The 12,691-nt window shown below is 47.3% G+C and overlaps 1 protein-coding gene across 1 annotated transcript in view; it reads right to left on the bottom strand.

Moving 5' to 3' along the window:
- Positions 1–12,691, bottom strand: part of Adamts17 (ADAM metallopeptidase with thrombospondin type 1 motif 17) — a 327,342-nt gene that overhangs the window by 101,732 nt on the left and 212,919 nt on the right. The window contains exons 13-14 of the mRNA XM_036196825.1: positions 10,397–10,563; positions 2,801–2,928 (exon numbers count right to left, since the gene is read on the bottom strand). Of these exons, the coding sequence (XP_036052718.1) occupies positions 2,801–2,928; positions 10,397–10,563 (295 nt within the window). The remainder of the gene's footprint in view (positions 1–2,800; positions 2,929–10,396; positions 10,564–12,691) is intronic.

The raw sequence follows: 12,691 nt of genomic DNA, 5'->3' as shown, positions 1-12,691 counted from the left end.
GGCTTTTTCTAGGGGCAGTATTTTATTTTCTCCTTCACATACATCAGCACTTTATGGATTTTGGTTGTTTTTCTTCAGGACTATTTTGGGATTTAAAATAAATATTTTTATTAATTCTCTAGGTATTTCACACCACACATTTTGTTCACACTCACCCTCCACATCTCCCAGATCCACTCCTACATCCCTACTCCCTCCCCACTTCTCATCTCTTTTCTTTCCCTTAAAAAAATATCCTACGGAGTCAAAATTTTGCTGTCTATAGTCTCATTGGGTGGTGCCATCCATTGGAACATGGTCATATTTTTAGAGAAAAGTGATTCTCCACCCCCCAGAATCCATTGACAGCCGCTAGCTCCTCAGTTAGGTGTGGGAGCCTCGTGAATCCCTCCTACCTCCACACTATAATGGCTTGATCTTGTGCCGGTCTTGTATGGCCAACCACAGCTGCTTGAGTTTGAGTGTAGTGATCTCATCTTGTCCATAAGACACTGTCTTGCAACAACTGTCCCCAACATTTGACTCTTACAATCTCTCTGCAATACCTCCCGAGCCTTCATGGGGTGATACAGACACCCCATTTGTGGCAAAGAACTCTACAGAATCTAACTCTGCCCTTTGATCAGATGTGAGTTTCTGTGTTAATCATGCTCCACTGCACAAAGAACCGTCTCTGATGAGAACTGAGCACCACACTAATCTATGGACACAGAGACATGAATTTGGGAGGCAGTTTGATACTCTGTTCATTTAGCAAAATAATAGCAGCAGGTCCATCCCTGAGTTGTGAACTTGTGAGTTTCCTAGCCACAGATTTTTTGGCCAGATTTATAGCACCAGGTATCTGTTTCCTCCCCTGGAGTAGGTCTTAAATCCCACCAGAAAGTAGTTGGTTATTCCACAATATTCATGCCACTGTTGTACCTATGGGCCTGTCTTTCCATGCTGGCCATTATTGTAGTACACAGTGTCTGGACAAGGATCTGAGAGATCCACTGCCACAGTACATGGAACATTCTCAGGCTGAAAAGCCTGAGATTAAATACAGTTGCGTGGATGTGCCCATTGGCACAGCCCACTAGGAGCTGAGATGATGTTCAGCATGAACTCTAGCCTCATTGGCTAGAGAATCGCAGGATTCTTAGAAGTATATTCTTGCTGGCAAGAATACCAAAGCAGATGCCTGCAAGAGGCTGGGGTGGCTCAGCTGGCACTGCCCTGAAGGGTACGAGAGCTTTGACTTGTAAAGCTGCTAGCAAGAGAATGACATCATTCGCTTGCAATGTGCCAACTTGTGGGACAATCCAGGCAAGCATGTAATTTAGGAAGGAAACAAACCTACATCTGGCCTGCTAGCAGGCTTCCTGAGAACTGTCAGCAATGCCTTGTTTCAGTAATAACGATAAGGGCTTTCTTCATGCTGTCCAAGAACAGGGCCTGGAACATTCTTTGCTACATGAAAGTATCCCCAAAGGTCCTGATCAAGCACTCCTTGGTGCCCTTTTCCCTGGGAGGTGTCCTTGCCAAAACCCGTGGGCACTCAGCATATTTCTGTTTGATAACAAAGTCAGGCAATGCCAGAGGAGCTGGGGGCCTTGTTAAATGTTTTCTTGGAAAATTAACCAGTCTGTGACTGGCTCGGGCTATGCAGGGAGAAAACCCATTTAGGTTGAAACTGTTTGCGGCAGGAGTCAGCCAAGACACTGTGCAGCTGTGTCTTCCTCCCACAGCTCTTGATGGGTTCACTTGATAGGGATACAGTGAAGGTAAGGCTGACAGTGGCTGAGGAAGGAGGCCCCCAGAGGATAGGGGACTGAAAACTCATATTCTCCCAATTCCCATCACCCCCAAGATGATATTTTTAGGAACTAGACCTTCTCCCAAAGGGAAAGTGCGATTAGGTCCTGATGGCAGAGCCCTTGTGGACAGGATTAGTATCTTCCAAAAAGGGGTCTCAGGGAGCAGCTTCATCCCCTCCATCATGTGAGGATGGAACAAGAAGAAATCACTCATGAGAAACACGCCCTCACCAGAAGCCAAACATGCCCCATGCTGAAACCCTGGACTTCTTGGCCTCCAGGACTGTGGGAGATGTTTCCATTGTTGACACACCAGCCTCTGCCCTGCACCACTGCTGAGCAAGTACAGTTAGTCACCAGGATGGCTGCACATGCTCAGAGTTGCTTCACCTGAGCTGTATCCCACCGGCCATTGAAATGTCCGAGTGTCTCCATCCTTCCTTCTAGATGCCACACCAGGAGTCACTCCTTCGGATGGATAGAGATGGAAGAGAGGCCCACAAAGCGTTTCTTTCTCCCTTCCTCCTTGCTTTGGCTGTTGGTCAATCTCATGAGTTGGGGGACTCTATATCCCAGAGGGTGGAGGGCTCCCCAGAGGCCAGGCACATCCACCTGCCTCCACACTAGTCTGCACAGGTGTTGACTTAGACCCACCAAGTGTTTGTAAGTAAATAGAGCATGCTGCTGGTTCATCCTCCAGACTAATCTCATGCTCTCATACTCACCGGCTCTTTGCATGAATCACAATGTCTAGAGGAATTTTCAAATAGTTTCAGGAGCCTGCTGGTTAAGCCTGCCTTGGGCAGGATTCTCAATCACTGCTGAGGGCAGGGCAGGGCATGTGCTGGTGGCCACTGGCCACAGGGGGCAGCATGGACCTCTTTGGGAAAACTTAACTTCCCCTGACTCTCAAAGGCCTCAGCTCCACCACAGGCCCAGTTTAGGGGAAGAGAGAACCCTTTGTCACAGCCCCACCGAGGACAGTAGGAAACGCAAGTCACCTGGCATCTGCCATACACGCAGAGGTCAGTCTCGTAGGGTCCGCAGGGCGTGCCATCCAGGACCCTGTCAGCCACCAGCAGCGGGGACTCCTTTCCAAGGGGTGAGCAGTAGAGTTCACACGGCTTATCTGAGGAGGGAAAGGTTGGTGGCTGTTGATTGGGAAAGGGGTATTGTAGGCAATGTGGGGAAGAAGCACATGCGGGCCATGGGCCCAAGGGAAGAAGGATTGGTGTACCAAGGTCTCAGTCACTTAGCCCTGTTCTCAGGTACAATCACCAGCTCCTGTGGACATTTAAAATAGCACACAGAACAAGTCCCCCTGACTCAGTAAGTGGCAGAGCGGGCAGCTCTATGGGCTTCCTCCTCTTGGCTCTCCTCGTTTGCAGAGACAGGGCATTACCTTTTTGTTCAATCATTAAGCACACTAGCTGCACAAAGGTACAGTTGTGAGCTAGCCCGCTTCTGCATAAGTGACTGTGTGTTAAATCTGAGGCTGGGGCCTGTTGCTGTAGTGGTGGAAAAGAAGGGAAGGATGAACAAGAATGCTCCAGGTAGGGAAACCAGGCACTGTAGGTGCTGTGACAGTGATTCCCCTAAGATTGTTAGTGTGTTTCAACTGGAAAAGTCTTAGTGCTCTGCCCACCCCTCCCCCCCCCCCATTGGCCCCGCTGCTAGGTAGGAACGGTAGAGCTGTGATTCAAGACCTAAAGCTCCTGGAAGAAATTGAACAAAGGTCTAGAAAGGGGACCGAGAGACCATGAGGAGAACTCATGAGAGCCATGCCAGCAGCTAGATGAAAGTCCCTGTTCCCTGTGCTTCTGGAACAACATGAGTTTGTGGAACACACTAAGCTCTTCTGCCACTGTCTATGCTGTTCCCTCTGCCTGTGAATCTCTCGTTCTACTTGGCTGTGTAGGAGGCTGCATTCAATGTAGAAGCTTCCAACCCAGAGCTTTCTCTCCTGCCACCCTGACACAGGATAGGACAGGCATCTCAAGGCATTTACATCCACTCAAGTCCAGGTCATTGAAATACTGAAGACTCTATGGTCCAAAACACTTCAAATTCCAAAGCCTCCTGAACTCTCACATGACATTACAAACAAAATTCTATACCTGCCCTCATGTGACGGGAGCAGTTAAAATGCAGGTGCATTAAAAACTGAAAGACTATGTTTACACTATGTGTATAATATGTATATAAGCCATAAGTGAAACCCATGTTTCGATTTGTGTTCCATTGCAAACACAGCTCATTGTGCATATGCAAATATTGCCAAATCCAAAATAGTCCCTGTCTGAAAGACTTCCAGTTGCAAATATTTTGGAGGAAGGGTTTTCACTCTGTGCCTTCACACTGAAGTACAGGATCCCTTAGGGGACGGGGGCATGCCTTCATCTTCTGCCCCCAGACCAGAACTAGAACTGTTCATAGGACTTAGTAGACGTACTTGAACAAATGACTGGATCTCATCTCTGTAAATGGTTAAGTAAGAGTAACATACTCTTTGCCTCCTCTGCCACCTAATCCTAACTTACATTTATGGAGTTGTTTTGAAAGGAAACCCTGAGAGAGAGAGTCACAGAGACCTTCTGCTACCTTGCTGGACTCTGTCTCCACCAGCAGCCTTCCCCAGTGAGGCTTTTTCGGTGATCTCTGGCAAGCAAGGGAGGGGCTCAGAAGGGTTTTGTAGCTGATGTGGCCCTGAGGGGCCTTGACATCCCAATAGGAGAGGACTTGTCAGAGCAGACATGCCATCTTACCCAGTCTCAAGGGTTTGCATGATTCCATGACAGCCCATGATCAACCAGCTCTGTGGGAGGTCACTTGAGAGTATGAGAAGCAGGTTCCCAGGATTCAGGTTCAACTCAGCTCTTCTATCTAGTTGGAAGTGAACCAACCGACCCTGAGGAGCAGACTGGAAGTCTACTGTTTCCTAGGCAAACTGTTTATTCCTCAAGCATGGCTGGAGCACTGTACCCCAAATATTCTACAGACAGTGCTAAAAATGGGCAACAAGTAACACACGCTTCTCAAGGCCCTAGTGGTCCGATGGACATGTGTGGAGTAACCCTCGATCGAATGAGACAAGTCACATGACACAGTCTAATATGAGCACACAGTGTGCCTGCTCTAGAAGGAATGTCTCATTTCCAGGTGGACAGCTGGAAGTAGCTATTCCTCCATTTAGAGGAAGTGATCCAAGAAAGCAGCCAGTGATAGAACTATGAAAGACAGAGATGGAGACTGAGATCAACTTCTAGGAAGCTTATTGGATGGGATTAATGAAACTTGATCAGGGGTTTGAGGTTCCCTGTGGGCATCTTTGGGGCCCAACACAGCTCTGCAGTCTGGATGGATAATGTGTCTACTGCACATCAGAGGTATGTTCTATGACATCTCTAAAGTCTTATTATGAAGAGATAGTTTGAAACTATGGGTCTTAATTCCCTTTGGACTAACATGCTGACTCAACACTGGGGGTAACTGAGGTTAAGGCAATTCATTTGATAGCAGTAATGATAACGATGATGATGTGATAAAGAAGAAATCATAGGCATTTACCATATTCTGCAGGCCAAACAACATGCTAAGTAGTGTCGACAGCACTTAGTGTAGTGAATGTTGCCACTGTCCCATTGTATAGATGAGCATGGGACTCATAGAATACCTTCATTTCCTCCAGCAGGAACAGCCATACACTTCTCTGTTCCATCTTGCTGTTCTTTCAACCATCACTGTTTACTCTGAATGAGGAGCCCTCGGGAGCCCCAAATACCAAGGGATAAAATGGTACTGCTGAAAACAAACCACAGTGTTCAAAAATATTTATGGTTTGGGTTTCTAAGTGTGTTCTCTGATTCAAACAGAAATGGGAACAGGATTGGGCAGAATGGCAGAAGCTGTTCTGAGGGAAGTTGGAGCCTGTGGAAAGTTCCAGCATGGAAAGGGATAAAGGTTGTTTGTTTGGGTTCTTTGGTGCAAATTTCAGAGGAGCAGAGACTTTGAATCAGGGGAAGAAACTCAGATGGACAGATGTTGGCTTATGATCTCAGGCAAGGCATTCTACTGAGCTCTACCTGCCCTTGACTCTGCCCTTGACAAGCAGTGCAGATGCTGCTCACCAGGCTCAGGCAGCCAAGGACACCAGGGCTCTAGCACTAAGGTCAGAGGTGAGAGTCCTTCATGGGCTACAACTGCCTGCATTTGTCCATCTTCCCCCATCTCTGAAGATTACATTCACAATGTAAGGTGCCCCTATCTCTAGCAAGGAGTAGTTCTTTCTCCCAAAGGGACTGAGGATAGTCTATTTTAAATCATACAAAAGGGGCTCAGAATTTCTCGGCACCCTCTGAATAGGCTCTTATGAGTGGGAAATTAAGTCTCCAATATAAAAGATCCCAACCAATGGAGGGAGGTGGTGGTTTTCAGCTCTGAGCACAGTGTGAGAACTTTTGTTTTGGTGGGTTTTTTTTTTCTTTTTCTTTCTTTTTTTTTTTTTTTTTTTTTTTGAGACAGAGTCTTACTATGTAGCTCTGACTCTCCTGGAACTATGTAGACCAGGCCAGCCTCGACTTCACAGAGATCCACCTGCCTCTGTCTCCTGAGTGCTGGGATTAAAGGCATGCACCACTATGTCCCCTAGGAGTATAGAAGGGGATGAAAATCTTAAAAGTTGCACAGCCACACACAGCAAGGAAAGATGCCTAGAACACGTCTCCTGCATGGATGGTGTTTACTTAGATGAATTCTGGCTGAGGCTTCTGTCTGGCTTCTCAAAGGCCTGCCTGTTGGTAAGGGCGTCTGACTGACCAGAGGAAGCTATAGCCAGGGCAAAATGGGCTCTGAGGCTTGGGAGCTGATGATTATGTCAGCTTACAGAGGTCTGGAATTCATCTTGTGCTCCACAGGGAACATGGGACACCGTGGCTCCCAATGTTATTACTCTCTCTTGGACTCAGTTACAAAGTCTTACTGAGGCAGAGTCTACCTAATGTAGAGGCCAGAATTGCCAGGCCTTCTTGTCTTCTGTCTTAGCTACTCAATCTTCTCTTCCACAAGCTATCCACCAGGACTTCATAACCAGGCCCCAGGTTCCAGGATCTAGCTGACTGGGTCAGTAAGTCCACTCGACCATAAACAGACCAAGCAGAGTCTTTTCTCACCATGGTCTGGAAGCCAGACCCTACAGACAGGTCTCCGGTAAACTGGAACAACACTCACCATGTGACCACAGGCAGAATGACCAATCTCTTTCCTGATAACTCAACATGTGAAAAGTTCTGAAAATGAGTGTTTTCTTGTATGTGTGTCAAACTCTCTAGTTACAAAACCAGCCTTCTCTGGCCAGAGTGAGTACCTGCCTCATTAGGGGTTCCCTGCAGGCTGTCATGGGCCCCTTTGGGTCCCAGCGGAGGTGTTAGTTAGTATGGGGCTGCTGAGCCACCATGTTCTTTCAAACACTACAAAGCTCTGAATTCTGAGCCATAACTGACCTCGAAGGATGCAGAGATGGGATATAGATTCACTTAAGAGGACTTGTGGATTTCCCTGGTTGGCTATACATGGAGAAGTTTTGAGAAAGGCAGCCTGCAGCAGAGTCAAGGTTCCCATTGGTAAGTTCTAGAAGCCACAGAAGGTCCTAATATCTTTAAATATTTTGGTTCCAGCCCTTCATTGAGTCCTTCAAGAACACCATGCACCTTTGTCACACTGAGCCTCCATTTCTGGGCTCCTTGGTTGAGTAGGAGTCTCAGCTCTGACCCTCACACCCCTTATTCTCTCAGACAGGAGCTGGGGTGGGAGGGTCTGTTGTGTGCGGTCAGGGAGCTGGGCAAAGGCTACTTTGTCCAGACATAGCTTTCTAACAGTTTAGTGGGCATGGAGCCTGCTGTTGGCCTGGTCTCACGGGTCTGAACCCTTGAATGTTTCTACTGTGACAAAATCCCACAGGGAAAGCAGAAACAGTGTGGATTTGGCAGGCAGCCACTGCAGAGGGTTTCTGTCTAAAGGCTTTTCCTCTTTGGGGTCTTTTCTAAGGAGAGCATTTATCTTCCTTTGGAGGTGGGATAGACTTGTGGTCCTGAGACCTCCTTCGGAAAGACTACGTCTGCAAGAATTCTTTCTAAAAGAGGAGAGAGAGAGAGAGAGAAGAGAAAATACTGCTTCCCCTCTCCTGAACTGTGCGTCACTCACCACCAAGGAATTCCGCAGCGATAGCAGTGCTGTGAACAGGGCAGTTATCATGGACTGTTGGAGCCAGAGCCCAACTGCAGGGTTTGCTCCTCTCACGGCTCAGCTAGAATGATTGTGCCTTTTAGAGAGAGAGCGGGACTTCAGAGGAACACTTATCATCAGCCATCTGAATCAGCCATTTATTATTTCGCTGTTGCCCTGCTGAAATGCTTTAAACAATGCTGGCTTCTGGTAGACTGAGGGAAATGGAACCACATACTTAAGAAGTCGTGGCAGTTTCACACCAGAGGATGATGGGTCAAACTACCCTCACAAAGCCCTGAACTCAAGGCCTCTCCTTCAAAGGCTAAACACTACCAGTCCGTAAGCTATGCTTATCAAATATGGCTGGCCTTTTCAGGTCAAAGGTAACAGCCACCAGATCTAATTATTTGTTACATGGGCAGAATGGAACACGAATGGAGCACAGGGGTGAGAAAATGCATTCTAGACCCATCAAAGTCCTCAAGGAGCCTCCCCACGAGGGTGGTCTGGGCAGAGAGCACTCTCCACTGCTATGACGGAAGCTGTTAGCAGTGAATAGGATTTAAAATGGAGTTGCTCAGGTGAGACTTCTGCCCTAAATACACGAAGCAAAAGGGGTTAAAAATGAAGCATTCAAGCAACAAATAACACCCCCCCTTTCCACAGAGCCCCCCACAGAGCTGAGTGGACATGGAAGACGGGCGAGGTGTCCCATTGCTAGTGCCTGCTGGCTCTAGGGAAGGAGGAGAGGACAGAAGAGGCATCACATCATTTTTACCTGGCTTTCTGGAGACAATGAAGGCTTGGTGACAGGGTGGATCTCACCAGAGTGAGCCACTGTACTGGACTGTGACAGCTCTCTCTGGTCATGTCTCTGTCCTAGTCAGGGGTCTGAATATGCCTGAGATAGGTAGAGCCTGTAGGCTGTTCATGGCCAGACAGGGAGAAGCAAGGGTACCTCCAACAACACCCTTTTATTTGGGAGAGGGAAATCTCCTGTCTCCTTTCTCTTCAGGGAAAGTTGGGGATGGGAAAGCCGAGCTCCTCCCATATTCTGCTGGCTAAGTGCCAGTGGTCCCCTCATTGGGCTAAAAGATGCAGATCTGAGCCAGGTGGCAGTGGTGGCACACTCCTTTAATCTTAGCACTTGGGAGGCAGAGGCAGGTGGATCTCTGTAGTTCAAAACCATCCTGGTCTACAGAGGGAATTCCAAAATAGCCAGGGCTACACAGAGAAACCCTGTCTTGAAAAAAACCAAATAATTAGATAAATAAAAATTAATTAATTAAAAAAGAAAGAAAGAAGGAAAGGAGGAAGGAAGGAAGAAAAAAAGAACGAATCCAAGAAAGGAAAAAGCTGCAGACCGGAAGCTGCTGTTGCCAGGGATATCTGGGTTTCTCTAGAAACAGCTAGGAACATTTGAACTTATAATTGCAGGTGCTATTTCAGGGGAAGAAAACCAAGATGGTACCAGACTTCATTCTTCTGTAAAACGTCTGGAAGTTACAGAAATCAGACGCGCCTGCTGAGTTAGTTCTAAGCATCCCTTGTGTCTGAGCACTGAGAGCCAGTAGGTTATTCTCTGAGTCAACTTTGTCAGCTGCAGGAGCTCGGATGTCACATAACCTGTCCCCTCTCCTCTGCAGCTTCCTTTGCTTACTCAGAGAGACCATGAATAGAGCTAACTTGTGCCTGGCTTGGGGTGTGATTGATAAATGGTACCACACTGTCAGCATTACCATACAAAGTCACGTTTCTCTAAGAGGAAGAGTTTAAGCAAAACACCCCAACACTCTGGACTAGGCTTGGGGGTGTCCTCACCTCCAATAACCAGACATTATAGACTCTATGGAGACATTACCAGACACCTTGACTTGTTTCTTGGTGCTGGAACTACTGTGGCAGTTTATGGCATATACTCTCCTGATGGGGAAGAAAGTTCTTGGAAAGTGACCTGTGTTGGTCACCCGCTTTCATAGATAGTTCTCAAAAGTCTTCCAAGCACTCTAGGCAGAGAGTAAAGCCAACCCAAAATGAACCCAGGAAAGCAAGATGATACGCACTCAAATATACCATTCTACTCTGGGTACCTCAGAATACAGTGCACTGGAAGTCAGATGCTAGCACACTGCACTTGCCCTGCTGAGAATGAATCTAGCCTCCTGTCTGCCTTTATGGCCTGTGTGGAGAGATCTCAAGCTGTTAGTATTCAGTTCTACTATTGTAGGAGTAGGGCCATGGCTAACTTGGGCCGAAGACAGGAGTGTTCTCAGATGGGATAGGATGGGGGTTGAGGATTATGAGCACCCCTAAGTGGGTTTTACAGTTCTGGGGAAAAGGAGGAGGGAGGTTATGTTGAAAGGAAGGGCCTTTACCATCAACCACCACTGCTGTCAACAGGCCCCTCTTCTTGCTACTCAGTCGGTCATGGGCTTGGCACTGCTGGTCCCGGAAGCTGGGCACACCCTTGGGGCAGGGCAGGTTCTCACAGGCGGCGTGCTCTACGCTGGCCCCCTGGCAGTGTGTGCCTCCAGGCCCAGGGCTAGAAGGAAGAAGATTTGTGTTAGCCAGCTGGTCTGGTGGAAAAAGCAGGGGGTACTGGACTGTTGCCAGGAGAGGGTGGGCAAGGTTTCCAGAGCAACAGAGTCTCTCCTATAGACCACATCTGGGTAACCCCAGTCCTACAGTGAGGCATGCTCAAGTGAGCCAGCAGAAAAATGCATCAAAGGGCTATAAATAAAGGTCATTGGGAAGCAGGACAAAATGAGTGTCTGTTTGGCAAGATCCATGAGTTGTATCATCCATCTGAATTGAAGACTTGGTCATGGGTAACCTTGAACACCCCAAAGAAAATTTTGGTACTTTAAAATTTTTTTCATTAAAATGAAGACATTAAACAACAACAACAACAACAACAACAAACAAACAACAGCTCTTTGATATGTTCTAAAAGTTGCCAAGTTTTAGGAAGGACGAGTAAAGAGTTCTCATTTACTTTATAATAAGTTGGTGATTAATTCACTCACACACACACAGTCTCTGGACATTGGCCAGTTAAGTCCCAGCTCTGCCACATTAATCAGGGCAAGTATGAGGTCAAATCCTGTGGCCTGGATTCCTAGGTGTCATGTCTAGACTGACTAGGTGGTGAGCAGTTCTAGAGAATGGGCTGTGTTCACTGGCAGAGACCACATATCTAAGGTGCATCAAGATAGAATGGCAGAATGCAGGCTGGGATAGCCACACCAAGGCTTTGCTTAGCTTCTCTGAGAGGCCCCAAGGTGTCCTTGACAGACTCTGACCTAGACAAGCTCAAGGCTTCCATACGTCTCCATGGTACCAAGGTCATGGTGATATAGTGTGATTAATTGCTTTATACTGAAATTCAGCATAAAAGACGAAACTGCGCACTGTGGGTATTTACACACTCACATGCCTGTTATCTACATTTTGTACTCACCACCTGAGTGTGGGGGAGGGGCTTATGTCCCTTCCCTGGCCATTCATCATGCCTGCGGGCCACCCTCTGAGCATGGTTTAAGATAGAAGAATAGAGAGTGGCATAGGTATTTATAAAAGTCTACCCCAGAGACTAATGAACCTTTTCAATGCAGGGCCAGAGAAGATGTAGTTTTGAGCCACAGAGTTTACCGTGGCAACTACTATTAATACAGACACAGACACAGATAACATGTGAAGTGATGGATGCAGGTATGTCACAACCAAAGTTTATAAAAACATGTAGTACAGCAGATGAGGCCACTGCTCATAGTTTGCAAGGTGTCTTGGGAACAACATGCCAGGTAGAAGGAGAGGCCCCTTGCAGGTCCCTGTCAGCCTCATAAACACTAAATAGTTCCTTACTCTAGAGGAGAGAAGGTTGGGAAAATTATACAAACTGATGGCCCTCCAACGGGTCATGAGTTAGGCTCATGAAGAAATGGCCATTCCTTTTAAGGGCTGATGGTATCTGACAGCTGGGCCTTGTTTGCTATTTTCTGCCTAGAACACCAGGCAAGTATACCTCAGAGAAGTGATCATATGGTGAACTTAGATAGATACAACCCCACACCATGTCCCCCAGGACTCTGGGCTCAGGTACCAAGCATACGCAGAATGAATTTCTGTATCACAAAGCAAGTATGGAAGGAACAGACAGGGACTGGGCCCCAAAAGACACATGGGGTATTGGGAGAGACACTTTCAAGGTAATAGGTAAGTTCCCATGACTGGGGACCTAGAGGGGGATGCATGATATCACATGCATCTTCTGGCAAGCTGGTCCAAGCTAAACCATGTCCTCCTCTCCTTAATTTGTATAGTAAAATCCTACCCTGCCCCAGTGCCCCAGAATGCTAACCTTCGTGGGAAGTGGGGTCACTGCAGATGCAACTAATCAAGATGAGGTTACAGCGGAGCACAGGTAAAGTCATTGCTGCTAAACCTGTGTTTTATCCCTGGAACCCCCCCATGGCAGAAGCCAGAGAACTGACTCCTGCAAGTTATCCTCTGACCTCTGCACATGCGCACATGCACACACCAAGTAAAGCATTAAAAGGTTTATTTTTTAAATATAGACAGCTGCACACAGAAAACTCTATGAGAGAAGGGAAGCAGAGATCTTGGTAAAGCTTGTGCACCCCAAGAGACACCAGATATTGTCATCAAAT

This window comes from Onychomys torridus, chromosome 1, assembly GCF_903995425.1.
Source record: "Onychomys torridus chromosome 1, mOncTor1.1, whole genome shotgun sequence".
Taxonomy (NCBI): domain Eukaryota; kingdom Metazoa; phylum Chordata; class Mammalia; order Rodentia; family Cricetidae; genus Onychomys; species Onychomys torridus.
This window is presented reverse-complemented; position numbering and strand designations above follow the sequence as displayed.